At 40.1% G+C, this 26,741-nt stretch overlaps 2 protein-coding genes across 2 annotated transcripts; both read left to right on the top strand.

Moving 5' to 3' along the window:
* The first annotated feature begins 1,884 nt into the window (after positions 1–1,884).
* On the top strand, positions 1,885–6,256 carry LOC114574036 (perforin-1). The gene is made up of 2 exons (XM_028606326.1): positions 1,885–2,421; positions 5,059–6,256. Exons 1-2 carry the CDS (start codon positions 1,886–1,888, stop codon positions 6,209–6,211), a joined length of 1,689 nt encoding a protein of 562 aa, XP_028462127.1. The 5' UTR covers position 1,885; the 3' UTR covers positions 6,212–6,256.
* Positions 6,257–12,521: 6,265 nt separating this feature from the next.
* On the top strand, positions 12,522–23,026 carry LOC114562995 (perforin-1). Its single transcript, XM_028589741.1, has 5 exons — positions 12,522–12,661; positions 15,750–16,004; positions 19,176–19,296; positions 20,941–21,476; positions 21,607–23,026. Exons 1-5 carry the CDS (start codon positions 12,522–12,524, stop codon positions 22,805–22,807), a joined length of 2,253 nt encoding a protein of 750 aa, XP_028445542.1. The 3' UTR covers positions 22,808–23,026.
* The last annotated feature ends 3,715 nt before the right edge of the window (positions 23,027–26,741 follow it).

Genomic DNA, 26,741 nt, shown 5'->3' with positions numbered 1-26,741 from the left:
TTGGTAAGACTGTTTGTCGGAGTTCAGCTGCCGGTGCTGCCTGTGTTGCTGCCTCGCTGCACGGCCTGCGTTCCTCCACAGACCCCGGCCTGCAGCTCCCCTCTTCCTGCTAGCTAAATGGCCCGTGTGTGAGAGTGATAGCGCGGTCAGCGAGCTTGTTACACCAGCAATCTCTTACAACAGTTCCAGTTAATCTTGGCTGGCTGTCAGCATAACTAGCTATATTTACAGTTTGAATTTCATCACGCCACTTATACAAGATCTCCCTAAAGGTCTTATAAAGCTAACAACGGTGTCCGATTTCAAGTTAATGAATTTTTGTGAACAGTGGGGGTTTCGTTAGCTATGACTGTCCCTTCAATCCTAGCTATGGGAAGCTAGCTACAAATCACGGATAGTTAGCTTCATTTTTGGCGTAATTCCCGTATATTTACAGTTTGAATTTCATCACGCCACTTATACAAGATCTCCCTTAAATGTCTTATAAAGCTAACAACGGTAACCGATTTCAAATTGATGAATTTTTGTGAACAGTGGGGATTTCGTTAGCTATGACTGTCCCTTCAATCCTAGCTATGTGTAGCTAGCTACAAATCACGGATAGTTAGCTTCATTTTTGGCGTAATTTCTGTGTATTTACAGTTTGAATTTCATCACGCCACTTATACAAGATCTCCATAAATGTCTTATAAAGCTAACAACGGTGTCCGATTTCAAATTAATGAATTTTTGTGAACAGTGGGGGTTTCGTTAGCTAGGACTGTCCCTTCAATCCAGGCTATGTGTAGCTAGCTACAAGTCACGGATAGTTAGCTTCATTTCTGGCGTAATTTCTGTATATTTACAGTTTGAATTTCATCACGCCACTTATACAAGATCTCCCTAAATGTATAAGTTAACACGGTGTCCGATTTCAAGTTAATGAATATTTGTGAATTTCAGAGGAATTCTAGGAGGAGCTAGCTCTCATTGATAGACCTACATCCAGCCGCAGGCTCTATCAATGATACTCGCGGACAAGTGGCGTTTATTTCCCCAATCGTTTGTTTAAATAACTCAACACATTATAATTACACACATTAAAAGATTAACTGAAACCTGTGGTAACAGATTGCTGGCGTAACAAGCTCGCTGACCGCGCTCTTACTCACACACACCGGGCATTTAGCTAGCAGGAAGAGGGGAGCTGCAGGCCCTGGAGCTCTGTCAGAGCACCAGCGTTTAGTAGTCCATTATCCAAAAACCGGTGACTTTGAGCGGGTATGGAGTGCTGTGGGCTGCCAGTCGTAACGGAGCTCAATCGAGCTCAGAGCAAGCCGGGGTGTGTAAAGGAAGGCAGGCCAGGCGGCGAGGCAACAACACAGGCAGCACCGGCGCTGAACTCCGACACACAGTCGGACAAAATTTGCAATTAGCCATCCATTTTCGTAAAACGGCCCATATTTGAGCCTTACATAGTTGATTTCTCGCATAAAAAAGTTTCAGAAGTGAATTTTGTAATGGAATAGCAGAGATCTGCGTGACCTAGCTAGATTCAGAAGACTACCTGATCTCAGGTCAGTTGTGTAGCCTATGTAAATGTTGGGGCGTGACCGTTCTCTTAATACACCCATGGGCTGACAAAGGTTCCGGTTTTTGGGAGGTTGACGTCAACTTCCAGCTTTGTTGGGATTCGCCCGTTTTCAGCGGCAGTTTCAAAATATGAGATTTTCATAGTAAAGGGGTGTCAGTGGGACTTTGAGCTTTTATGTATGTCCTATTTACCAACCGAACTGTAGTTATTCAACTATGACAGGGTAAAATCGGTTTTGCATTCTATCACCCCTTTAACTGATTCTGTGTTCATGCCTTTTACCTTCTGTCCCTATTGATTTCTTCCATACAGATGGCAAGGCTGTGGCATCTCATGCTCCTGTGCTGGGCATGGAGTCCTCTGTGTCTTCCATCCAGTGTAAGCTTCCTTGGTACACCGCAGCAGTGTGAAAAGGCTCCCTTTGTCCCTGGTTACAATCTGGGTGGAGAAGGCTTCGACATCGTCACAATGGAGCGGAAAGGTGCCTATGTCATTGACACTGAAACATGGAAGCTTGGCAATGGCACTTGCAGGCTGTACACAAACAGCTACATGAATAGAGAGAGCCAGAAGGTTCCAGCTGCCATGGTGGACTGGAGAACCCTCCCCAAGTGCAGTTTAAAGGTCTCCGGTATCCAGTATGATTCTGTCGAAACTCTTGTCAATGATTCTACATCATCCGTGTCCAATGATTGGAAAATTGGCCTTGAAATCCCTGTACATCCGTCTGTCACTCTTGGTGTTGGTTTTGGAGGTTCCCACTCCAAAGATTCTACCTTTGCCATGCAAAAGTCGAAGCAAGACCACTACAACTTCTTTAGACATTCTGTCTACTGTAGCTTCTACCGGTGAGTATGTGCAGAGATATTTGTCTTTTTGTCATTAAAGTGATGGTTCAGAGTAATTTCACCCTAGGGTCCTTTGCACCATGACCTCAAGCCAAACACCCCCCTGGAAGCTTTTTTCACCTGGGTCAAATATTGGACGAGTTAGCGTTATCAGCTGAATAGCTTAGTGCAGGTTTTCACAATGGGGGCCGGGAGGTTGTGCAGTAAAAATAAAAAGAAAGAGAAAACTAAAAATATTCCAAATTATTATGGGTATTGTTATAAAAATATTATGGGTAGGCCTATTATAAAATGGGTATCTTTATAAAAATATAAAACTGTCAGAGAAGCCCTGCAGCCGATTCAACATGTAGCTATAATAATAAGAATAAGAATAAGAATAAGAATAAGAATAATGATGATAATAATAATAATAATAATAATAATAATAAGAAGAATAATAATAATAATAATAGGCGCAAAAGCTGAGTTTCCTCTATGTTGATTTCAGTACACCAGAAGGTTATGTAAATAACACTTGCCTGTTGGCTTCTCGTCTCTGCTGCTGCTGCTGCTGCTACCTGCAGTTAGACGAGTGCTTAGGGCCGTCTACAAATTACAACACCAAAAAGAGATACAACAAAAAATATTTATTAATTTAATGATTAAATAAGGTAATGTCAACAGGGCTCTCAAGTCTAACGCATTGGGCGTGAGACACACGCATTTCAACCTGTTCACACGCTCACACGCCACACCTTGTATTTCTCACGCAGAGAAATTACCAGGATAACGCCCACCAAGTTGCGCCGCTATTTTTGACAGTGGAACAGGTAGAGGAATCAAGTGAGTTTCCCAGAGTTCAGAACGCCCTGCCACCACCCATGGCGCTGCCGTTGGGCATTTTAGGTCCGGGCCCGCCCATTTTGACCCAGGAAAGCTTTGAGTGAAAGCTTCTCAGCCAATCAGCGGCTTCTACCCCACGTGTGGACTCTTAAGCCTACCCACAGGCTGCATCGTCATCAAAAAGTGATCCAATGAAATGAATGACGATTGCGCGCAAGCTTGTCAAGCAAGCTCAATGAGACAGACCCAGAGTGTAGCTATTAGCTAGCTAATATGAAACGCAAAGCGAAGCGAAGCAGCTTGTTTTCATTTAACAAGTCCTCCCATAGCCACCCCTCACACCAGCAAGGCAAGTAGTGTCTTAACGTTATTAGTGTCTGGCTGTCTGAATGCAGGGGGAACCTGAATACATTTGGCTTATTTTAACTGGCCCATTCAGTTTTCTGGAGGCCCACCTAAATCCTGGCGCCGCTAGTGCCTGCCACGCACCGGCTGAGTGAGTGCGGATTTTAATGTGCGGCTTTCGTTGCTGTTTGTGACTTTGCCTAAGCTTGAGTGACAAGTGTACTCCATAGACAGTATATAAGGTGTACTCCAGGTGTACTCACCCTGTTGTTTATCTGGTTGCCATGACTTTGCGAGTGATGACGTCCTGTCACTGTTCCAGTTGAGGGGAGAGAGCGCGGATGACAGTTCGCTTGAGTTCAGTAGAGCAGAGATCTTCAACGGGGGGTCCGGGACCCCTAAGGGGTCCTCAGAATCAAAGCAGGGGGGGCTCCAAATTATTGATAATTTTCAAAGGTTTTTTTCAAATTAAAAAGTCCTAACATGAATCCAACATATTATTAGCAAATATATATCCCCACTGATGATAGGCTATCTGGCCTATAGGAGACGTAGTCACTAAGGCTATCCACATATACAGTTAATACTAAGGATTAACTTTGCCACATGTATGTTTAACATGAAAATAAGATTTATAAAAGCATGCCACCATTATTAGGCTATTTGAATAGCTTGGTATTCAATGCAAAAAAGGCTCTAGCGCCCTACATGTTATGGTAGGCACAGTTTAATAATATGCAACTTAATTTTATACAATATATGTAGTAGGGGGTCCCTGTGCCTTCTCTCTTTCAGTTAAGGGGTCCTTTGCTTTCAAAACGTTGAAGACCCCTGCAGTAGAGCACACGGCTCTGTAGAGTCGTGTTATTATGACTTTATATACTACATGTACATAGCGGAAACCCTGTTGTGCGTGTGCCCTATTTCTGAGAAATCGGCGGCAGAAATCAACATAGAGGAAACTCAGCTTTTGCGCCTATTATTCTTCTTCTTCTTCTTCTTATTATTATTATTATTAGTATCATCATTATTCTTATTCTTATTCTTATTATTATAGCTACATGTTGAATCGGCTGCAGGGCTACTCTGACAGTTTTATATTTTTATAAAGATACCCATTTTATAATAGGCCTACCCATAATATTTTTATAACAATACCCATAATAATTTGGAATATTTTTAGTTTTCTCTTTCCTTTTATTTTTACTGCACAACCTCCCGGCCCCCATTGTGAAAACCTGCACTAAGCTATTCAGCTGATAACGCTAACTCGTCCAATATTTGACCCAGGTGAAAAAAGCTTCCAGGGGGGTGTTTGGCTTGAGGTCATGGTGCAAAGGACCCTAGGGTGAAAGTACTCTGAACCATCACTTTAACTTCATTCTTAAAGTGACAAATATGAACATTACTGTAATAATAATACTGTAGTTGACAGTAACTTATGTATATTATCCTTGTGTTTTACAGCTACAGAATGGCAACAAAACCTCCACTGAGTCATGACTTTGAATCAGCTGTGAACTCCCTTCCGTCCTATTCACGCAAGACAGAGCCATCATATCGCAGTCTGATCGACACATATGGTACGCATTACATCACACAAGTGTCTCTGGGAGGGGAAATAAAAGCAAGCACTGCTGTCCGGACCTGCCAGACAACCATGAGTGGACTGTCTGCAACAGATGTCAAAGACTGTTTGTCAGTTGAGGCCTCTGCTAGCTTTGCAAGTACTGCTAGCATTAAGGCTGAGTACAAACACTGTCAGGCAGAGAAGAAGAAGTTAGGCTCTGGTCAAAGTTTCAGCAGCACATTTAATGAACGTATCACAGAGATCATTGGTGGAAACATCAACGAGGCTGACATCCTCTTTGAAGGCCAATCAAACCCCTCTGTCTATAACAACTGGCTTAGCTCACTGAAAACCACACCTGATGTGGTCCGATACAACATTAATCCCCTGCACACCATACTGCCAACCGGTCATATTGCCAGAGTCGGACTGAAGCAAGAGGTGGAGAAGTACATCAAGAAAAATGCAGTGTTGAAAAAATGCTCAGAAACCTGTAAGATTGGGCACAGATCCAGCAAAAGGGATCCTTGTGCTTGTGTTTGCAACAGTAGTCAGAATATCAAGTCAAACTGCTGTCCTGCTGGGAAAGGTCTTGCAACATTAAAGGTCTTCAGGCTCTATGCAGAAGGTCTTTATGGTGATAAGTGGACTCAGACAGATGGTTCAGTGGAGGTTAGTTATGGTGATAAGAATAAGCGTACTGTCATCATAAGTAACAATGACAATCCTAAATGGCCAGAGACATTTGAGTTTGGACCCATCGTCATTAACATGAAAAACAAACTTAAGTTCAGTGTTTATGATGCGGATTCTTACTGGAACAGTGATCCGCTTGGTGGGTGTTCATTTGATCTGCGTAGAGGACAAGTGAGCGACAGCTGCATGTTAAATCACGGTACCTTCTTCTTCTCCTACATAGTAGAGTGTGCACCGAGTCTTGGTGGTGACCAATGTCAAGAATACATCCCCTCCCCAATGAGTCCCTCTTTGGCCAAGGTCTTCCACACTAGAAACGGGGTCCTTCTTGGAGAGACAGGGAAGAGGAATTAGTCAGTCAGTCAGGTTAAGGTCAGCGGTCGACCTGAGATGGGGTGATGAGAGAATAAGGATTTAAGTTCATGATTATCTTGCATCTAGTTAATTGCATATTTCACACTGTTACTATTTCTTCATTTGACTTTTGTTAACAATATAATTACACATACTGAATTTGTCAAATGTAATCCAAATACTGCATGTGTTTGTGTTTCTTCTGCTTCTTTCTGTTAGTTAAAAAACTCTGCCAATAAAGCATCAATAAAGAGAACACAGGTGTCAGTGTGAGATTTATTGTAATAAAGATACTGTGTAGTTTTGTGGTTACATGTACAATTGAAATGCATAATCATACAAATGCAAGCAAACAACTAAAGTCAAGACGGCAACACATAAAAGGCTCTTCTCATTTTTCCTCTTCATCCGATCATTCCTATACATGTTAGGGCTGACAAAACTGACCAAAAATGGCATTGTTTCTGGGCATTATGTCCATGAGAGGGCAAACGTAAAAGATACATAACTACTTCAGAGGTATATTTATTTCAACAGAAACATATTTTAAAAGATCTATATGCCAAACATTACAAAATAAACCATAAAACGTCATATACTGTAAATCTTAATTTAAAGACTGGCTTTCAAACAGAGGCATTGACCTTATAAACTGTTCTTTATATTGCAATGCAGTAAATTACAGTGCTCAGCCTAAGTGAATACAACCATGCTAAAGTTGACTAAATTGAGGAATAAAAAAAAAATCATCTTTTGGAAATTGACGTTAATGCCTTAATTAAAAAATGGGGGAAAATCCAACCTTTAAGGACACCAATTTTCTTTGTGAATGAATAATGTATCGTAAATAAATAAATGTGCTTCCTTAAAATACAGGGGCCGTAAGTATAGACACCCCTATGTTAAATTCCCATAGAGGCAGGCAGATTTTTATTTTTAAAGGCCAGTTATTTCATGGAGCCAGGATACTATCATCCTGATAAAGTTCCCTTGGCCTTTGGAATTAAAACATCATCACACACCCTTCACCATACATGGAGATTGGCATGGTTTTATTTCAGTTAGCCTATAGCTGGTTTGATTTGCATTGAGAGATGATTTCATGGAAAGTACCCCATGCCAATCTCTAGGTATGGTGAATGGTATGTGATGATGTGGGGGGGTATTTTAATTTCAAAGGCCAAGGGAACTTTATCAGGATGCATAGTATCCTGGATCCATGAAATAACTGGCCTTTAAAAATAAACATCTGCCTGCCTCTATGGGAATTTAACATAGGGTGTACTAACTTATGTCTCCTGTATTTTAGGGAAGAACATTTATTTATTTACGATATATTATTCATTCACAAAGAAAACTGGTGTCTGGTGGCGTTGGATTTTTCCTCATTTTTTAATTAAGGCATTAAGATCAATTTCCAAAAGAAGATTTTTTTATTCCTCTTTTTATACAACTTTAGCATGGGTGTAGTCACTTACACTGAGCACTGTAACTTGAACCCAAGCTGTTTCTTGATACAACTTAAGGACAGATACCTCTCCTTTGAATTGCTTGATGAATGTTTAGTACTGTCAACAACAGAACATAGTCAATAGTATTTGGCCATAACTTTGTGTTGCAACAACAACCACCACAACGCCTATTTAGGCTACAGATCTCATACCTATGAGATAACTGATCTTGTAAGTGCAATATCTTTTCAGAAATTAGACGTAAGTTTTCAGCCTGTGGTGGAGGTCTGATGTTTAGACTTCAATAGAGAAGTTATTGAACCACCACATAGTCCTAAGAGTTAGAGGGTAGATACTTTCCCAGAAGCAAAGGGGTGCACCTAGGTTGCGCCAGAGAGTAGAATTTGACAATGGCTAAAAGGTAAGAAGGAAGAAGTTGTTTCCTTCACTGCCCTGTAAGCTAGTTTTAAACTTGATACAAGCTGCAACAGGGAGCCAGTGTGGTTGTGAATATCAGACTGGCAGCAGCATTTTGGACTAGTTGCAAATGTAGCAGGGGCTCAGGCGAGGGAGGTGCAGTTTTGGTAGGAGATAACAAGAACTTGGATGACATACTGTACTAGTTACCTGTCCTCTGCATATTCTATATATCCTAACCTTTTGTTACACATCCCTTAACATTAACATTTTATTTAATGTTAATAGTTGTATGTTTGTGTAGTAGTTATGTTTGTGTTACTTGTTTCTGTATTTATTGTTTGTTTATTTCATATTAATGTTTAATATGTTTATGTATGTAAGGCAAATTCCTCGTAAGTGCTACTTGTTTGGCAATAAATGATTTTCTGATTGTGATTATTTCTTTATTGAAGGACTGCACTCTGGAAAGTTGGGATTTTTTGAAGTGGGGTTGTATGAGGTACGTATCCATTGTCAGTGTATTACCTACACCAAAAGGCTGTTGGCACTCAACCATTTTCAAAAAGCAGGCAGGAAATAAGGGCATGGAAGCAAAGCGATATACTGCTGAGGATGGGGGCAGCCAGGCAGCAGCAAAACTTATTTCAGCTAACTAAAAAAGGCCCCCCTATATAATAGGGATCTGTGATATCTCCTCGGGAAAGTATATGTCAGTATATTTTTTTAAACTTTGTGACTGAGAACTTTGACATTGACCATGTGGATTACAATCTAGTCATGGAGCAGTGTACAACTCTTCATTCTTGCAATGGTGCTGAAGAAGTCATTACAGTTTGTACATTTGGTCTACATGTGCTTTATTGAGATGAAGATGCCTTATGATCATGCCCCTCTGGGTAATTAATGGTTCAGAAGTATGGGGTGCAGCAGCTATTAATACAAGCCATTCAGACTGTCTAGAACGGCAGTGACTGTCGTTTAAGTATTCTTCGTAAAAAAGTTAAGTAGGCTACATTCTCAATGGTAATTTGGTTTCTCGAGGGTTGTGTCCTGTCATCGACTCTTTTCTGTTTGGGATTTTCACAGACATAACCTCGTAGTACACATAAGGGGCAAATAATGTTTCCATGTTGACATCAGCTTATCTGGTCTTTGCAAGCCTTTATGCTTTATTGAACCATGACCTCCAGCACTTGGAGTGCTTGCAGCCAGGAGTCCGGGATTAAGAGTTAGTCCCTCCATGGATCTGTGTTTTTTTTACTGTGATTGTTGTTCACCAACCCTGGTGAGGAGCTTGGAAATCCAGAAAGAGCTCGGACCAGCACTGGTGATCCTTCATGTTGAAAGAAGCCACTTGAAGTGATTCAGTCATCTGATGATGACACCTTGTGGATACCGCTGTGTGTAGCATCAAGGCAAAAGCATGTGCCAACAAATGGCCCCTACACTACTTCTTACCCTTCTACTTTCTTCTTCAAACTCAGCCTTAATACTGATCTCAACTACTACCTTTTTGCGTTTTTTGTGTCTGCATTTTGCACGGTGACAAAATTTGGCCACAGACAGACCATCTGGCAAAGTACTCAAAACTACTTCTGTGACAGATCCAGATACAGCAAATGTCTCCAGGGGTACATTTTACCATAATGGTAATACATAATACATCCCCTCCCCGATGAGTCCCTCTTTGGCCAAGGTCTTCCACACTAGAAACGGGGTCCTTCTTGGAGAGACAGAGAAGAGGAATACTAAATCAGTCAGTCAGTCAGGTTAAGGTCAGCGGTCGACATGAGATGGGGTGATGAGAGAATAAGGATTTAAGTTTATGATTTTCTTGCATCTAATTAATCGCATATTTCACACTTTTAGTATTTCTTTATTTGACTTTTGTTAACAAAATAATTACACATACTCAATTTCTCAAATGTAATCCAAATACTGCATGTGTTTGTGAGAAATGTTCTTTTCTTCTGCTTCTTTCTGTTAGTTAAAAAACTAACAAGATTTATTGTATTAAAAATACTGTGTAGTTTTGTGGTTACATGTAACATTGAAATACATAATTATGCAAATGCAGCAAACGACTAAAGTCAAGAGGGCACACATAGAAGGCTCTTCTCATTTTCCTCTTCATTTTATCTGATCATTCCTATACACTAGTGCTTTGCCCGTTGAAAACTTGGTCATTGCTTGGCCTGTAGTGTTGCTGCTTGTAGAATTTATGAAAAAACCAAAGTGTACCCCAAAATGACTTACAGAAGGACCCTGAACCACTTAATATGCAACTCCACTGTATAGCCTACTATCTATTGACTTAGTGTAAGCTACTTCTACATCAGAGAAAGACATAGGCGCCGATACCGTGGGTGCACCCACGGAAAATATAGAGCATCCACTGAGCACCCACGTGTGCCAGACTGCCAGTAGGCTACATTCGTTTAAAATTAAACATTGCAATTAGTGCTAAGTCTGTCATAATGTGATTGGTTATGTCACTGTCAGTCCCCTGCTCCATATCCCATCCACCAATCACAGCGTCTCTTGGATGAAAACGCCTCCATCCCCCACACAGTGCGTGCATGTGCGTTAGGTAATCAGAGTGAGAATTAAATGGACAGATTTGTTATTAAAAAACCAAACCTAAAGATGCAAGTGTGTGGTGGATACCCCAGAATCAAGTCAGCGGTAGTTGGTGGTCAGTTAAACTTCTCATCTCCAATCCTATCTGTATTTGTGAGAAGTGGTGCTGTCCTGAGTTGAAACTTTACAGCTTTATTATTGAGTTAATAGTTTATTTGTATCGGCTGCTGTCCGTTTCCTAAGGTTCTGAAATGCCCGTGAGCACCCACAGAGGAAAACATAAATCGGCACCTATGGAGGAAGACATTGTTCTTCTATATTTACCTGACAGAGAATATTGCAGAATCAGAATGTAATCACAAAATATCACAATTAAAATGTGGAGTAATCAGACATAAGCGTCATGGACTCAGTGCGCTACCCCCCGGCCCGTTATGAGAGCTAAACAGCACATATCTGCATCATCAACTACCAGAACCGGAGTCTGTGTGTGTGTGTGTGTGTGTGTGTGTGTGTGTGTGTGTGTGTGTGTGTGTGTGTGTGTGTGTGTGTGTGTGTGAGAGACAGAGCGTTGTCCAGCAGAGGTGTTCATATCCATACATGTTTGGCGACTTAATTAACCCGAGCCAGGGTAAGTCTGATGAAATCTTTTTTTTTTTTTTTTTATATATATATATATATATTTTTATTTCAAGGACAATTGCTATTGTTTATACAGTGATTGTATTTTTTACATTTTCAATCCCTCCACAACCAACCCAGAACAGTCTGCCTTATGATATTCATTAAAAGTAATAGTACAAAATATGATGAGAAAAGTAAGTAGTAGTAATAAGTCTGATGAAATCGGATGTAGGATATCTGCCTGGTTCAGCTCTGAGATTTGATCGCATTGCACAACGCTCTGAAGGAATAATCTCCGAGATTAGGCTACGTTATGTTCTGCCAGCTCACAGCAATTTAATACAATAGCAGGAAAAGAGTCATAAGCGCAGATGTGCAGGTTACCTTCCCCCCCAAACACGGACATACATATACGTCTCGCTTTATAAGATAGCCTGCCTATAAGTGACATCACGCTCTGTCTGCACTTGTTGTAGCTGGTTGTGCTTTGCATGTGTGGGATTCTGAAAGGTCCTTAAATTAGGGAATTGTCGTTTGTTTATTCAAAGTCAAAGACAGTCCAAAGTAATGCTACTTTGCACACATTTTAGCTGCCAAAGCTCCGCTGCTCTCTCTCTCTCTCTTTCTCTCTCTGTGCTTCTGCTCACTCAGTGTGAGAGGGGGAGTGGCCAGCTGCTAGAGCGGAAAAAGACTGTGTGCTTCTTTTACCTATATATTTAACAATATCTTTTGCATTTCTTATCCAAACAACGTCAAACTTGGCAGTGCACTTACTCGTGCCCATAGCAAGACACCTGTCAAGTTTGAAATACATCAGACAGACAGACAGATGTTCCTGCAATTATAGATGATAGATGATATAATACACAGTATATTATTCTGAAATAATAGGCCATTCTGCATAATTTTAAACAAGAACCTGGGTGTTCTTCTGAACAATCAACTGGACCTGGACTGGACAGAAAACACATATGCACTGGTCAAAAAGGACAGAGCAGACTCTATCTGCTGAGGAGGATCCGGTCTTTTGGAGTTCAGGGGCCACTCCTGAGGATGTTTTTTTGACTCTGTGGTGGCATCAGCCATCTTCTGGTCTGCTGAGGGAGCAGCATCGCAACTGCTGACAGGAAGGGACCAAACAAACTGGTTAGAAAGGCCAGCTATGTCCTGGGATGCCCACTAGAACCAGTGGATTTGGGAAGAGATAGGAGAAGGATAGCCAAGCTTTAGACAACATGTCCCCGCCTCCCGCAGTCCACTCTGACAGCACTGAGCAGTTCCTTCAGCAGGCAGACAGGCCGCGCTGTGTGAAGGAGAGAAAGTGCAGGTCCTTCCTTCCTGCTGCTGTCACACTTTATAATCAGCACTGCTCCAAGTACACTACTTACCAAAACTGACAACTTGCTCATGTGCAATATCAAGGTTTACTTATCTGTGAAATATCATTTTCAATATTTCATATATATTATATATTTTAATTATTCAACCTTTAAGTCTGTTAACTTTTTATATTTCCCCCTTACTGTTAGCTGCTTTTTTACTGTTTGCCCCTTTGCTGCTGTAATACTGCAAATATCCCTGTTGTGGGGCTAGTAAAGAATAAGCCTATCTCTTACTTTTTAAATATCTTGCGATGAATACTTCTGGGTTTTAAGTAAAGTAAAGTAAGTACAAATTTGAATGCAGGACGTTTACTTGTATAAAAAAAGAAGTACTTCTACAATGTATTGCTACTTTTACTTACAGTAAGTAAATGGTCTGAGTACTTTTTGGCTATATACAGTACATTACTGCTTCCTGTTGATGGTTGCGTCCTTCTAAGTTGTAATTTTTGAATACCTAAAAGATTTTTATCCAACGCAGTTATGTTGTAATTTTAAAGGCTGTTTTAATGGAGAAATCATTAAGAACCTTTCCTGAAATTAAATCAGATATGTGTTAATACTCATTGTTGTGATGATGTTGTTGTTGTGGTTATTATTTTTTCAATTCATCATTGATAGCAGTAAAGTACTTAGGATGATATTTACAAATAGATATTTTAACTGACAGTAAAGTTGTTTATGTCAACCCAGTCTCACAGCAGTTTGAGAAATGGTCACGTTATTTTGGTTTATTTCGTGGTGGTGAGCACATTTTTTAAACTAATGTATTTCAATGACAAGCATCTTTCGTGATCACAGCATGACTACGCTAGTAATGAAAAGCCAAAAAACTGCGTAAGGAGGTTGGTTGGGGTGGTGGATGGGTCAAACAACACCGGACTTTCACCACGGAGACCGGGGTTCGTGGCCCACGTGTGGCGTGTCCTTTCCCCGTTCTTCTTTTCCTAAACCCGACCTCCATATAGATGCTTCCCATTACGTGCTGACCAACACACGTGTCCGTGTACACAAATCAATAGATTAAAATGAACGTAAACATTTCACGAACTGCCGTGAGACTGGGTTGCATTTTCAGCACACAGGAGAGCAAAACAATGTCGGCCTGCAGTCTAGTCGGGTCTTAGACACATTCACAGAAACAAACACCTACTGTATGGCATGATAGTGATGTGGGATTGAAAGAGATCGCAAAAATTCAAAAAACGTTTTTTGTTTCTTGATCAGAAAGGTAACTTGCTTGACATTTATCTGGCAGGAAGTCAATATGTGCGTTTGAACTCAAAAGGACCAAGAGCGAGATGTCATCGAAAATGGGAAATAAGGTAAAAGATATGTGAAAAGAGCTAAAGTGCAAGTGCTTAGGGTTTCAATTAACACATGTACTTACTGTAATTTAAATAGTTATAGTATTTATATATAATCATAGTGTTTTATTTTGATCTAAAAAAGTTAATACTACTACTCCTACTACTACTACTACTTTGGTTATACTGTATAGCACCCTTCAAAACATAGTTACAATGAGAGTCAGAAAAGACCGAACCAACAGATGTACACTGCAATAAAATACAAACTATTAAGATTAAAATCTAAAGAAATTTAACAGGTGAAATGAAAAAGAACTAATTTGCAGTAATTTATTTTCTGAGGCTGTCCTTGTTTCATTTCTAAACCTCTCATTGTTGTGATTTGTATGTAAGACCTGTAAGATAGATGATAAAAGGTTACACTATAAAAATGCCTTAAGTGGAATTAATAACATGGCACTGAAAGCAAGCTAAATGAACAGAGTAATAATAATAATATATTTTTTTATTATTATTTCGCAGGGGTGTTTAACCACAAAAAATAAAATAAAAAAATCTATTTGGACATTAAGCTTCCTCATTCCAGTAAAAGGCTCCGACCACAAGAGACAGAGTGTGAAACACTTAAGATGAGCAAAAAAACAAAGGTGTGGCATTTTGGTTCATGTGGTGTAGCAGGGTTGCTATGATCGTGTATGTACATTCACACATGAAAAGGAGGAACTGTGTCTATTAATTAATGCTACGTTGCTATGATTAATCCTACTCCAAACAGCTTTGACAAACTTTGCAAAACAAGATTTTGTGATCATTTCACAAATCAGCCAGTATATACTTTCACGTTTTGTTGTGTTTTTAAGGTGGGATGCATCTGCAAACTTGCAGCACAGACAAAGAGCACAGTTCAATCGTGTGATACAGGAAATTATGAATGCATCTCTTGAGAAGCCTATGTATGTGTCATTTAAACAGATTTTGTTTTCACTTTTGCTGTTTTTAAAAAAAAAGAGCAAACAACAAAACATGAAATCCAGTGGGGTGAACCATCTAATTCTTATAGGCACTACTGTATACATACCTGGAACAAATATATTGGATGATAGAGCTTAAACATGCAGTAGAAATAGCAATTAAGAATAAAAAACAGTTACTGTCATCTCCAGAGATACATACAAACTTCCTGTGTCACACAGTAAAACTGTGCTACTGTATCTGTTAGCGCTGCACGTTTTCAGATGTATCCCACTTTGAAACACTGCAAAACTAGATACTGTATATAGATTGGATAATAGCATTTATTGTCTGTTCACAATTCTTTCTTTTTACTGTTTGAACGGCCCTCCATCAACGCAGCAATTCTTGTCCTGTTCCCACACTACAATTAACCAAAATGTCACACATTTGGTCTGGGTTCAGGTTTGGTTCATCTGACGCATTTCTCACTGTGTCTCATGTGGTCGAGCTCAGTTTCTTGAATGAGGAAGCTTGCTTGTTGCAAAAGCTTTACCGTTTATGTAGTTTAAACTAAGAAGGAAAGATGCACCATACTGAATAGGCCATGTAGGCCTAGTTTTTTAGACAAGTCCGTCATTAGGTTACTGTAAAGAACCATACCGTCTTTGAAGGTTTAACTCTTAAACTGCAAACTATGTATATTCATTTTGTCACATGAACTCCAATAAAAATGTAAAACTCTGTATGTAAAAATCAAAATCACATCAGCTCCTTCAACTTGTGCATGATTTATCATAAAGGATTGTTTGGCCATCAGATTGGCACACAGAAAGAGTCACCCGGTTAAATGGCAATGGGACACCAGGATCCAGCCAAGTCTCAGTGAAAAGGCCGCTCAGCTCCCGACATCCCGCTGGAAACCGACGGAGGCACAGAGGCCACCCAGCTCACCGTCCGACGCCTGCTCACTGGCCAGCAGGATGCCCAGCAGAAAGGTGGCAGTCGGTACTCAATTTCTCCACGCTTGCCTCACTGCCCCCTCTGATGTAGAGATGAATATGGACCAGAGATGGTTTTGCTTGTCCGTATAGTCGGGGTCGTAGCCATAGGTTGTTAGTTACATGCCATCACCTTTCAACATCAACAACATAAAGCACAACTACTATTTGTAAAATAAACAGTTAAGCATACATTTTGCAGTGCTGACAAAGTTTATGCGCCTAATAGAACACATATACACGTATACTTATACATTACACATAAACATGTTGTATGGATACTATGCATCCTGATGAAGTTCCCTTGGCTGTTGGAATTAAAATAAGCCCACATAATCACATACCCTTCAACATACCTAGAGATTGGCATGGTTTTATTTCAGTTAGCCTAATAGCTGGTTTGATTTGCATTGAGAGATGATTTCATGGAAAGTAGCCCATGCCAATCTCTAGGTATGGTGAAGGGTATGTGATGATGTGGGGCTATTTTAATTCAAAAGGCCAAGGGAACTTTATCAGGATGCATAGTATCCTGGATCCATGAAATAACTGGCCTTTAAAAATAAAAATCTGCCTGCCTCTATGGGAATTTAACATAGGGGTGTACTGACTTATGCCCCCTGTATTTTAAGGAAGAACGTTTATTTATTTACAATACATTATTAATTCACAAAGAAAATTGGTGTCCTTAAAGGTTGGATTTTTCTTCATTTTTTTAATTAAGGCATTAAGATCAAGAAGATGATTTTTTTATTCCTCTTTTTAGTCAACTTTAGCATGGGTGTATTCACTTATGCTGAGCACTGTATATATGTATATTCACCACACAAAACCACACACTGGTGTAGGAAGTTTCTTAGAGGTCACATATTAACTGAAATGGAGAGTCCAACATGGATTCCTAAATATGTTTACGTGTAATGTATAAGTACATGTGTATATGTGTTCTATTAGGCACATAAACTTTGTCAGCACTGCAATATGTATGCTTAACTATCTATTTTACAAATAGTAGTTGTGCTTTATGTTGTTGATGTTGAAAGGTGATGGCATGTAACTAACGATCTATGGCTACGACCCAGACTATACGGACAAGCAAAACCATCTCTGGTCCATATTCATCTCTACATCAGAGGGGGCAGTGAGGCAAGCGTGGAGAAATTGAGTACCGACTGCCACCTTTCTGCTGGGCATCCTGCTGGCCAGTGAGCAGGCGTCGGACGGTGAGCTGGGTGGCCTCTGTGCCTCCGTCGGTTTCCAGCGGGATGTCGGGAGCTGAGCGGCCTTTTCACTGAGACTTGGCTGGATCCTGGTGTCCCATTGCCATTTAACCGGGTGACTCTTTCTGTGTGCCAATCTGATGGCTACACAATCCTTTATGATAAATCATGCACAACTTGAAGGAGCTGATGGGATTTTTACTTTTACATTTTTACTGGAGTTGTACTGCATGATTTCATGTGACAAAATGACGGTATGGTTCTTTACAGTAACCTAATGACGGACTTGTCTAAAAAACTAGGCCTACATGGCCTATTCAGTATGGTGCATCTTTCCTTCTTAGTTTAAGCTCCATAAACGGTAAAGCTTTTGCAAAAGCAAGCTTCCTCATTCAAGTAACTGAGTTTGACCACATGAGACACAGTGAGATGTTTCAGATAAACAAAATTGAACCAAGACCAAATGTGTGACATTTTGATTAATTGTAGTTGTAGTGTTGAAGGAGCTGATGGGATTTTTATTTTTACATACATAGTTTTACATTTTTACTGGAGTTCATGTGACAAAATTAATATACATAATTTGCAGTTTAAGAGTTAAACCTGCAAAGATGGTATGGTTCTTTACAGTAACCTAATGACGGACTTGTCTAAAAAACTAGGCCTACATGGCCTATTCAGTATGGTGCATCTTTCCTTCTTAGTTTAAGCTCCATAAACGGTAAAGCTTTTGCAAAAGCAAGCTTCCTCATTCAAGTAACTGAGCTCAACGACATGAGACACAGTGAGATGTTTCAGATGAACAAAACTGAACCAAGACCAAATGTGTGACATTTTGGTTAATTGTAGTGTTGGAACAGGACAAAAATTGCTGTGTTGATGGAGGGCCGTTCAAACAGTAAAAAGAAAGAATTGTGTACAGACAATAAATGCTAATTATAGTTTATTATGGCACATATTATCCAATCTATATACAGTATCTAGTTTTGCAGTGTTTCAAAGTGGGATACATCTGAAAACGTGCAGCGCTAACAGATACAGTAACACAGTTTTACTGTGTGACAGGAAGTTTGTATGTATCTCTGGAGATGACAGTAACTGTTTTTTATTCTTAATTGCTATTTCTACTGCATGTGCAGGCGCTATAATAGGATATTTGTTGCAGGTATTATTGCAGTAGTGCCTATAAGAATTAGATGGTTCAGCCCACTTGGATTTCATGTTTTGTTGTTTGCTCTTTTTTTAAATAACAGCAAAAGTGAAAACAAAATCCTTTAAATCCATTTAAGTGACACATACATAGGCATGATGCCTTGTACCCAGTCACCAACTAATTTGAATGGAGATCACCTGTGTGTAATTAAGATGAAAAGACAACAGCTGGTTAGTCAATTTCCTTTACTGCCAAAATCCCATTACAGCGTATAAGGATTTTGAATAATTGGAGTGAGCATTAGTTGAAGGAGAGAAGAAGACCTTGGACTAGACTGGCCATATGGGTCAGCTATGTAGGAACCCAGTAGAGGGTCAGTTAAAGGAGAAATTTGGCTGATTTTTACCTGAATCTTGATCACTAGATGTCACAGAGTACTGTCGATAGGAAAAAGAAACCAGAGCTAGCCTTCAGAAAAGCTATTACTGTGCAAGCCACAGGCATCATTTGGCCCGTTTCCATGTAGTTACATAGTCACTGATATGTCATAACCAGTTGTTAAATTGGGCCGGGGCTCTGTGGGGCTCAGCCCTGGCACATAAGCCTGCACGTTTGTCGGGATGTGCCTTCTTGAAGTCTAAATATGTCACATAAAATTTTAAGAAAGTGATACTTTTGAAAACATGGTATTTCTGACAATAAATGAAAGATTTTTGAAATGGCATTTCTATTTTGTCTCGGCGGAGCTGAGATGAGAACAATCAGAACACGGCAACAACCTTGTTCTGTACAACTACATAACGCGAAGTGTCTACGTCGGTAGGTTTAACAGATAAAATGCCTACTCCTAAAGCTAAAAACCCCGTTTGCAGTGGTGGAAGCCCGGTGCTCGGAAGCTCCAATGGCCGCTACAAGTTCATGTTGCTGACCAAGCCGTTGAACCGGTTCTCGCTGTCGCATCTCCTCCAGCGGCAGGGCTCCGAGCCGGCCACGGTTCGCCTCCGAGCATCGAAGAGCCCCACTCGGCGCCGTGTGTGTGTGTTTGTGTTTGTGCATGTGTGTGTTGTAGTAAAGAGAAAGATTGGAAGAAGGAAGTTTGTGTGAGGTGGACCTGGTCACCACAGACCCAAATCTTCTCAGCTGTTGCTACTGTCATATGCTGCACTGTCTCTTCATGTGGCACATTGTATGGGTCACTTCTTATATCATAACAAGGTAATACAATGTGTAATCAAGTGATGACTGATTAACAGTAATGTAAATGCTAAATGCCCTAATACCTGTTGATACTACAACAATGCAAAGTATAGGCTCTTAACCTTGCAGTTTTGCACATATCATGTAAGACTCGATTTCTCCATTTCTTTGCACAAAACTCTCCAGAAAGTGCCATTTAACGGTTTATTTTTAAAATTTTATTCCGGGGGGAGCATACCCCCGCATCCCCCTAGGGAGAGACCCCCCACATAACAACTCCCAATTTAAACCCTGGTCATAACCACTACAGTGCTCAATTACCTATATTTGAGGGGGAAATAAACGAAGGCATGACGTCCGTGATTGACTCTTGTTGACTTTCGATGAAGCGACCGATGGAAAAGAGGTAGGTGACAGTACGAACTTTGAATTTAAACGGTTTCTTCACAGTGTTTGACTTGAAAACCCATCTTGTTGTCACGTAAGGGCCCTGTTTAATTGCATTTTGTGTCTGTTAAGAGGCACAAAGGCACTCTTTAGAACATGCCCCCACAACTGACATTTTAGCTAACTGGGAGCTCTGGCCATTAGCTGCAGCAATTCCAATTTGCTAGCACCGATTTTGGTCTATTTTTTCCCTATTGAAGGTACTCTGATACATCTAGCGATCAAGATTCAGGTAAAAATCAAGCTGGCCTAGAGCAACAGTTCAAGTCTACAGTCACATCCAGGTTCTTCATAGTCGAATTGGTATCACTGGTGATGGACAGGTCTCGGCACTCACATCAGTGACTCTGAAGGAACAGAAGCTCAGGCTTCTTTAGGTTGAGCTTAAGTTAGGTGCCTTGACACACTCCGAGATATTTGTCAGGCAAGCAGTGCGAAATGAGAGAAAGATCTGAGCATTGACAGCATAGCAATGGTACGGCCATGTGAGTGTATGACAGCACCTAGAGTCCCTGTGTAGAGAAATCAAATTAAGTTGCTTACTTTATTCAAGGACTGCACTCTTAAATGGATAGTTTTGAGTTTTGGAGACCAGTTGGGGAAGACACACACACACACACACACACACACACACACACACACACACACAGCTTGAATGCAGGTGGATAAATGAAAAAAAATGCATGAGAAACACATATGCAATCAAGGCTCCACCTTCACATCAGACTTGTATATAAGATGGGTCAGATATTGTAAGTTACTGAACAGAGCCTGCTGTCAACAGCCCAGGTAAGACCCCTGAGTTCTCCCCTATCTAGTATAGTAAATAGGAGAGTATATTATAGTATAGTTGAGTACATTTTCACATCCAATTCCTCTTATTCTTCAGTCATTAGTTTAGTGACATCCAATATTGAAATATTGCATGCATTGTTTAACTGATTCTGTGTTCACACCTTTTACCTTCTGTCCCTATTTCTTTCTTCCATACAGATGGCAAGGCTGTGGCATCTCATGCTCCTGTGCTGGGCATGGAGTCCTCTGTGTCTTCCATCCAGTGTAAGCTTCCTTGGTACACCGCAGCAATGTGAAAACGCTCACTTTGTCCCTGGTTACAATCTGGGTGGAGAAGGCTTCGACATCGTCACAATGGAGCGGAAAGGTGCCTATGTCATCGACTCTGAAACATGGAAGCTTGGCAATGGCACTTGCAGGCTGTACAGAAACAGCAACATGAATAGAGAGAGCCAGAAGATCCCAGTTGCCATGGAGGACTGGAGAACCCTCCCCAAGTGCAGTTTAAAGGTCTCCGGTATCCAGTATGATTCTGTCGAAACTCTTGTCAATGATTCTACATCATCCGTGTCCAATGATTGGAAAATTGGCCTTGAAATCCCTGTACATCCGTCTGTCACTCTTGGTGTTGGTTTTGGAGGTTCCCACTACAAAGAATCTACCTTTGCCATGCAAAAGTCGAAAGAAGACCACTACACCTTCTTTAGACATTCTGTCTACTGTAGCTTCTACCGGTGAGTATGTGCACAGATATTTGTCTTTTTGTCATTAACTTCATGCTTAAAGAGACAAATATGAACATTACTGTAATCTTAATACTTGATACTGCAACCGACTGCAAATGATGATCCTTGTGTTTTACAGCTACAGAATGGCAACAAAACCTCCACTGAGTCATGACTTTGAATCAGCTGTGAACTCCCTTCCGTCCTATTCACGTAAGACAGAGCCATCATATCGCAGTCTGATCGACACATATGGTACACATTACATCACACAAGTGTCTCTGGGAGGGGAAATAAAAGCAAGCACTGCTGTCCGGACCTGCCAGACAACCATGAGTGGACTGTCTGCAACAGAAGTCAAAGACTGTTTGTCAGTTGAGGCGTCTGCTAGCTTTGCAAGTACTGCTAGCATTAAGGCTGAGTACCAACACTGTCAGGCAAAGAAGAAGAAGTTAGGCTCTGGTCAAAGTTTCAGCAGCACATTTAATGAACGTATCACAGAGATCATTGGTGGAAACATCAATGAGGCTGACATCCTCTTTGAAGGCCAATCAAACCCCTCTGTCTATAGTTACTGGCTTAGCTCACTGAAAACCACACCTGATGTGGTCCGATACAACATAAATCCCCTGCACACCATACTGCCAACTGGTCATATTGCCAGAGCCGGACTGAAGCAAGAGGTGGAGAAGTACATCAAGGAAAATGCAGTGTTGAAAAAATGCTCAGAAACCTGTAAGATTGGGCGCAGATCCAGCAAAAGGGATCCTTGTGCTTGTGTTTGCAACAGTAGTCAGAATATCAAGTCAAACTGCTGTCCTGCTGGGAAAGATCTTGCAACATTAAAGGTTTTCAGGCTCTATGCAGAAGGTCTTTATGGTGATATGACTTCTCAGACAGATGGTTCAGTGGAGGTTAGTTATGGTGATAAGATTAAGCGTACTGTCATCATAAGTAACAATGACAATCCTAAATGGCCAGAGACATTTGAGTTTGGACCCATCGTCATTAACATGAAAAACCAACTTACGTTCAGTGTTTATGATGAGGATACTTACTGGAACAGTGATCTGCTTGGTAAGTGTTCATTTGATCTGCATGAAGGAAAAGTGAGCGACAGCTGCATGTTAAATCACGGTACCTTCTTCTTCTCCTACATAGTAGAGTGTGCACCAAGTCTTGGTGGTGACCAGTGTCAAGAATACATCCCCTCCCCAATGAGTTCCTCTTTGGCCAAGGTCTTCCACACTAGAAACGGGGTCCTTCTTGGAGAGACAGGGAAGAGGAATACTAAATCAGTCAGTCAGGTTAAGGTCAGCGGACGACATGAGATGGGGTGATGAGAGAATAAGGATTTAAGTTTATGATTATCTTGCATCTAGTTAATCGCATATTTCACACTGTTACTATTTATTTATTTGACTTTTGTTAACAAAATAATACATTGTCAATTTCTCAAATGTAATCCAAATACTGTATGTGTTTGTGAGAAATGTTCTTTTCCTCTGCTTCTTTCTGTTAGTTAAAAAACTCTGCCAATAAAGCATCAACAAAGACAACACAGGTGTCAGTGTGATTTATTGTATTAAAAATACAGTGTAGTTTTGTGGTTACATGTAAAATTGAAATGCATAATCATACAAATGCAACGACTATAGATGTCCTATAGATGTTAGGGCTGACCAAACTGACCAAAAATGGTGTTGTTTCTGGGCATTATTTCCAGGAGAGGGCAAACATAAGAGATACATAACTACTTTATAGGTATATTTATTTCAACAGAAACATATTTTTAAAGATATATATACCTACACAATACAAAATAAACCATAAAACGTCATATGCTGTAAATCTTAATTTAAAGACTGGCTTTCAAACAGAGGCATTGACCTTATAAATTGTTCTTTATATTGCAATGCAGTAAATTACAGTGCTCAGCATAAGTGAATACACTCATGCTAAAGTTGACTAAAAAGAGGAATAAAAAAATCTTCTTTTGGAAGTTGATCTTAATGCCTTAATTAAAAAATGAGGAAAAATCCAACGTTTAAGACACCAATTTTCTTTGTGAATGAATAATATATTGTGAATAAATAAATGTTCTTCCTTAAAATACAGGCGGCATAAGTATAGACACCCCTATGTTAAATTCCCGTAGAGGCAGGCAGATTTTTATATTTAAAGGTCAGTTATTTCATGGATCCAGGATACTATGCATCCTGATAAAGTTCCTTTGGCCTTTGGAATTAAAATAGCCCCACATCATCACATACCCTTCACCATACCTGGAGATTGGTCATGGGGTACTTTCTATAAAATCATCTCTCAATGCAAATCAAACTAACAGCTATGGACCTTTTTTACAGCAGACATTTTGACTTGTCATAGTAGGAAAAGCACAGCTGAAATTGATAACCTTAACAATGGCTCAATTTCATCAAGTGTCCCAGTAAGCTAGTTCAGTGAGTCAGCATGCACAATACCAGGGCCTTTCCTAAGTGGAAAGCAGCCATCATTGATGGTTTTGAATACACCTGTGCTTTTCCTACTATGACATGTCAACATGTCTGCCGTGAAAAAGGTCTATTAGGATAGCTGAAATAAAACCATGCCAATCTCTAGGTAGGGTGAAGGGTATGTGATGATGTGGGGCTATTTTAATTCCAAAGGCCAAGGGAACTTTATCAGGATGCATAGTATCCTGGATTCATGAAATAACTGGCCTTTAAAAATAAAAATCTGCCTGCCTCTATGAGAATTTAACATAGGGGTGTACTTACTTATGCCCCCTGTATTTTAAGGAAGAACATTTATTTATTTACGATACATTTTTCATTCACAAACAAAATTGGTGTCCTTAAAGGTTGGATTTTTCCTCACTTTTTTAACTAAGGCATTAAGATCAATTTCCAAAAGAAGATTTTTTTATTCCTCTTTTTAGTCAACTTTAGCATGGGTGTATTCACTTATGCTGAGCACTGTAACTCGAATCCAAGCTGTTTCTTGATACAACTTAAGGACACATACCTCTCCTTTGAATTGCTTGATGAATGTTTAGTACTGTAAACAGAACATAGTCAATAGTATTTGGCCATAACTCTGTGTTACGACAACAACCACCACAACCCCTATTTAGGCCACAGATCTCATACCTATGAGATAACTGATCTTGTAAGTGCAATATCTGTTTAGAAATTAGACATAAGCAGATGTGTATAAAGTACTAGAGACCCATACTTGAGTAAAAGTACAATTGCTCTATCAAAAAAGTGACTTGAGTAGAAGTTGAAGTGCTCTTTAAGCACCACACTTAAGTGGAAGTAGGCCTACTAAAGTATTCAACATTTTTTGTACTTAAGTATTGCGACTAGTTCATTTTAAAATGTACTACTTAAGTACTGAACGTATTGTGTTATTTAGTTATTAAAGAAAGCAGTCAAAAGTTTGAATATCTTATTTTTTATATTATGTCAAATGTTTAGCCAAGGCTGTAGCCAAAGGAATTAACACATATTAAATATATTATATTAAAAATAACAAGTACTGAAATAAAATGTACAATTATCACACTGTGCAAGTAAAATGAACATCCTCTCCAGCACAGTAATGATTAAACCCCCAAAAAACGTTTCACACACTAGCTAGTAACGTGTGATGTAGCTACAGGAAAGTTGGCTAGTACTCATTGCAGACTGAAACAACTCAGGAATAGCTTAATCTGCTGCAACAATAGCTAAATAGAAAGAGTAAAAACTTACATTGAACGGGCAACCGTAATGTATCGGGGATTTCTTACGTAAATTAAGTAATTAGTACGTAACTAATGTAGCCGTAACTACACACACTGTAACCTCCACAGTCTCCGTAGCGTGAGGAATTCACAACAGTAACAAGTACATAAAAAATGTATCGGAGTAAAAGTATTTGATTCATCGAAAATATGTACTCAAGAATAAAAGTGGAAAAATAATACTCCAGCAGAGTACAGATACAGGCATTTAGTACTTAGTTCTACTTCGTTACTATACAGCTCTGGATGTAAGTTTTCAGCCTGTGGTGAAAGTCTGCTGACTTCAATAGGGAAGTTATTGAACCACCACATAGTCCTAAGAGTTAGAGGGTAGATACTTTCCCAGAGGCAAAGGGGTGCACCTAGGTTTGACAATGGCTAAAAGGTAAGAAGGAAGAAGTTGTTTCCTTCACTGCCCTGTAAGCTAGTTTTGAACTTGATACAAGCTGCAACAGGGAGCCAGTGTTGTTGTGAATGTCAGACTGGCAGCAGCATTTTGGACTAGTTGCAAATGTAGCAGGGGCTCAGGCGAGGGAGGTGCAGTTTTGGTTGGAGCTGACAAGCACTTGGATGACATACTGTACTAGTTACCTGTCCTCTGCATATTCTATATATCCTAACCTTATACACATCCCTTAACATTTTTTGCACATCCATACAGCATCTTTTTTCTTAATGTTAATGGTTGTATAATAGTTACAATGTTTGCGTTACTTGTTTCTGTATTTATTGTTTTTTTATTTCATATTCATGTTTAATATGTTTATGCAAGCACCAACAACCAAGGCAAATTCCTCGTAAGTGCTACTTATTTGGCAATAAATCCTTTTCTGATTCTGATTATTGCTTTATTCAAGGACTGCACTCTGGACAGTTGGGGTTTCTTGAAGTGGGGTTGTATGAGGTTCAGTGGTGAAGGGGCAATGGCCCATCTCTGGTCCATATTCATCTCTACATCAGAGGGGGCAGTGAGGCAAGCGTGGAGAAATTGAGCACCGACTGCCACCTTTCTGCTGGGCATCCTGCTGGCCAGTGAGCAGGCGTCGGACGGTGAGCTGGATGGCCTCTGTGCCTCCGTCGGTTTCCAGCGGGATGTCGGGAGCTGAGCGGCCTTTTCACTGAGACTTTGCTGGATCCTGGTGTCCCATTGCCATTTAACCGGGTGACTCTTTCTGTGTGCCAATCTGATGGCTACACAATCCTTTATGATAAATCGTGCACAAGTTGAAGGAGCTGATGGGATTTTTATTTTTACATTTTTACTGGAGTTGTACTACGATCTTGCAGTTTAAGAGTTAAACCTTCAAAGACGTTATGGTACTTTACAGTTACCTAATGACGGACTTGTCTAAAAAACTAGGCCTACATGGCCTATTCAGTATGGTGCATCTTTCCTTCTTAGTTTAAGCTCCATAAACAGTTAAGCTTTTGCAACAAGCAAGCTTCCTCATTCAAGTAAATGAGCTGGATGTGTGACATTTTGG

The sequence above is a fragment of the Perca flavescens genome, chromosome 2, assembly GCF_004354835.1.
Source record: "Perca flavescens isolate YP-PL-M2 chromosome 2, PFLA_1.0, whole genome shotgun sequence".
Classification (NCBI taxonomy): Eukaryota; Metazoa; Chordata; class Actinopteri; order Perciformes; family Percidae; genus Perca; species Perca flavescens.
The sequence above is the reverse complement of the archived record's forward strand: the minus strand, read 5'-3'. Positions and strand labels throughout refer to the sequence as shown.

Coding starts and splice junctions, on each gene's coding strand:
- LOC114574036 (XM_028606326.1), top strand. CDS start 1,886: ATGGCAAGGCTGTGGCATCTCATGCTCCTGTGCTGGGCATGGAGTCCT. Junction 2,422..5,058: donor GTCTACTGTAGCTTCTACCG/GTGAGTATGTGC, acceptor TGTGTTTTACAG/CTACAGAATGGCAACAAAAC.
- LOC114562995 (XM_028589741.1), top strand. CDS start 12,522: ATGTCCCCGCCTCCCGCAGTCCACTCTGACAGCACTGAGCAGTTCCTT. Junction 12,662..15,749: donor TATAATCAGCACTGCTCCAA/GTACACTACTTA, acceptor TTTGGCCATCAG/ATTGGCACACAGAAAGAGTC. Junction 21,477..21,606: donor GTCTACTGTAGCTTCTACCG/GTGAGTATGTGC, acceptor TGTGTTTTACAG/CTACAGAATGGCAACAAAAC.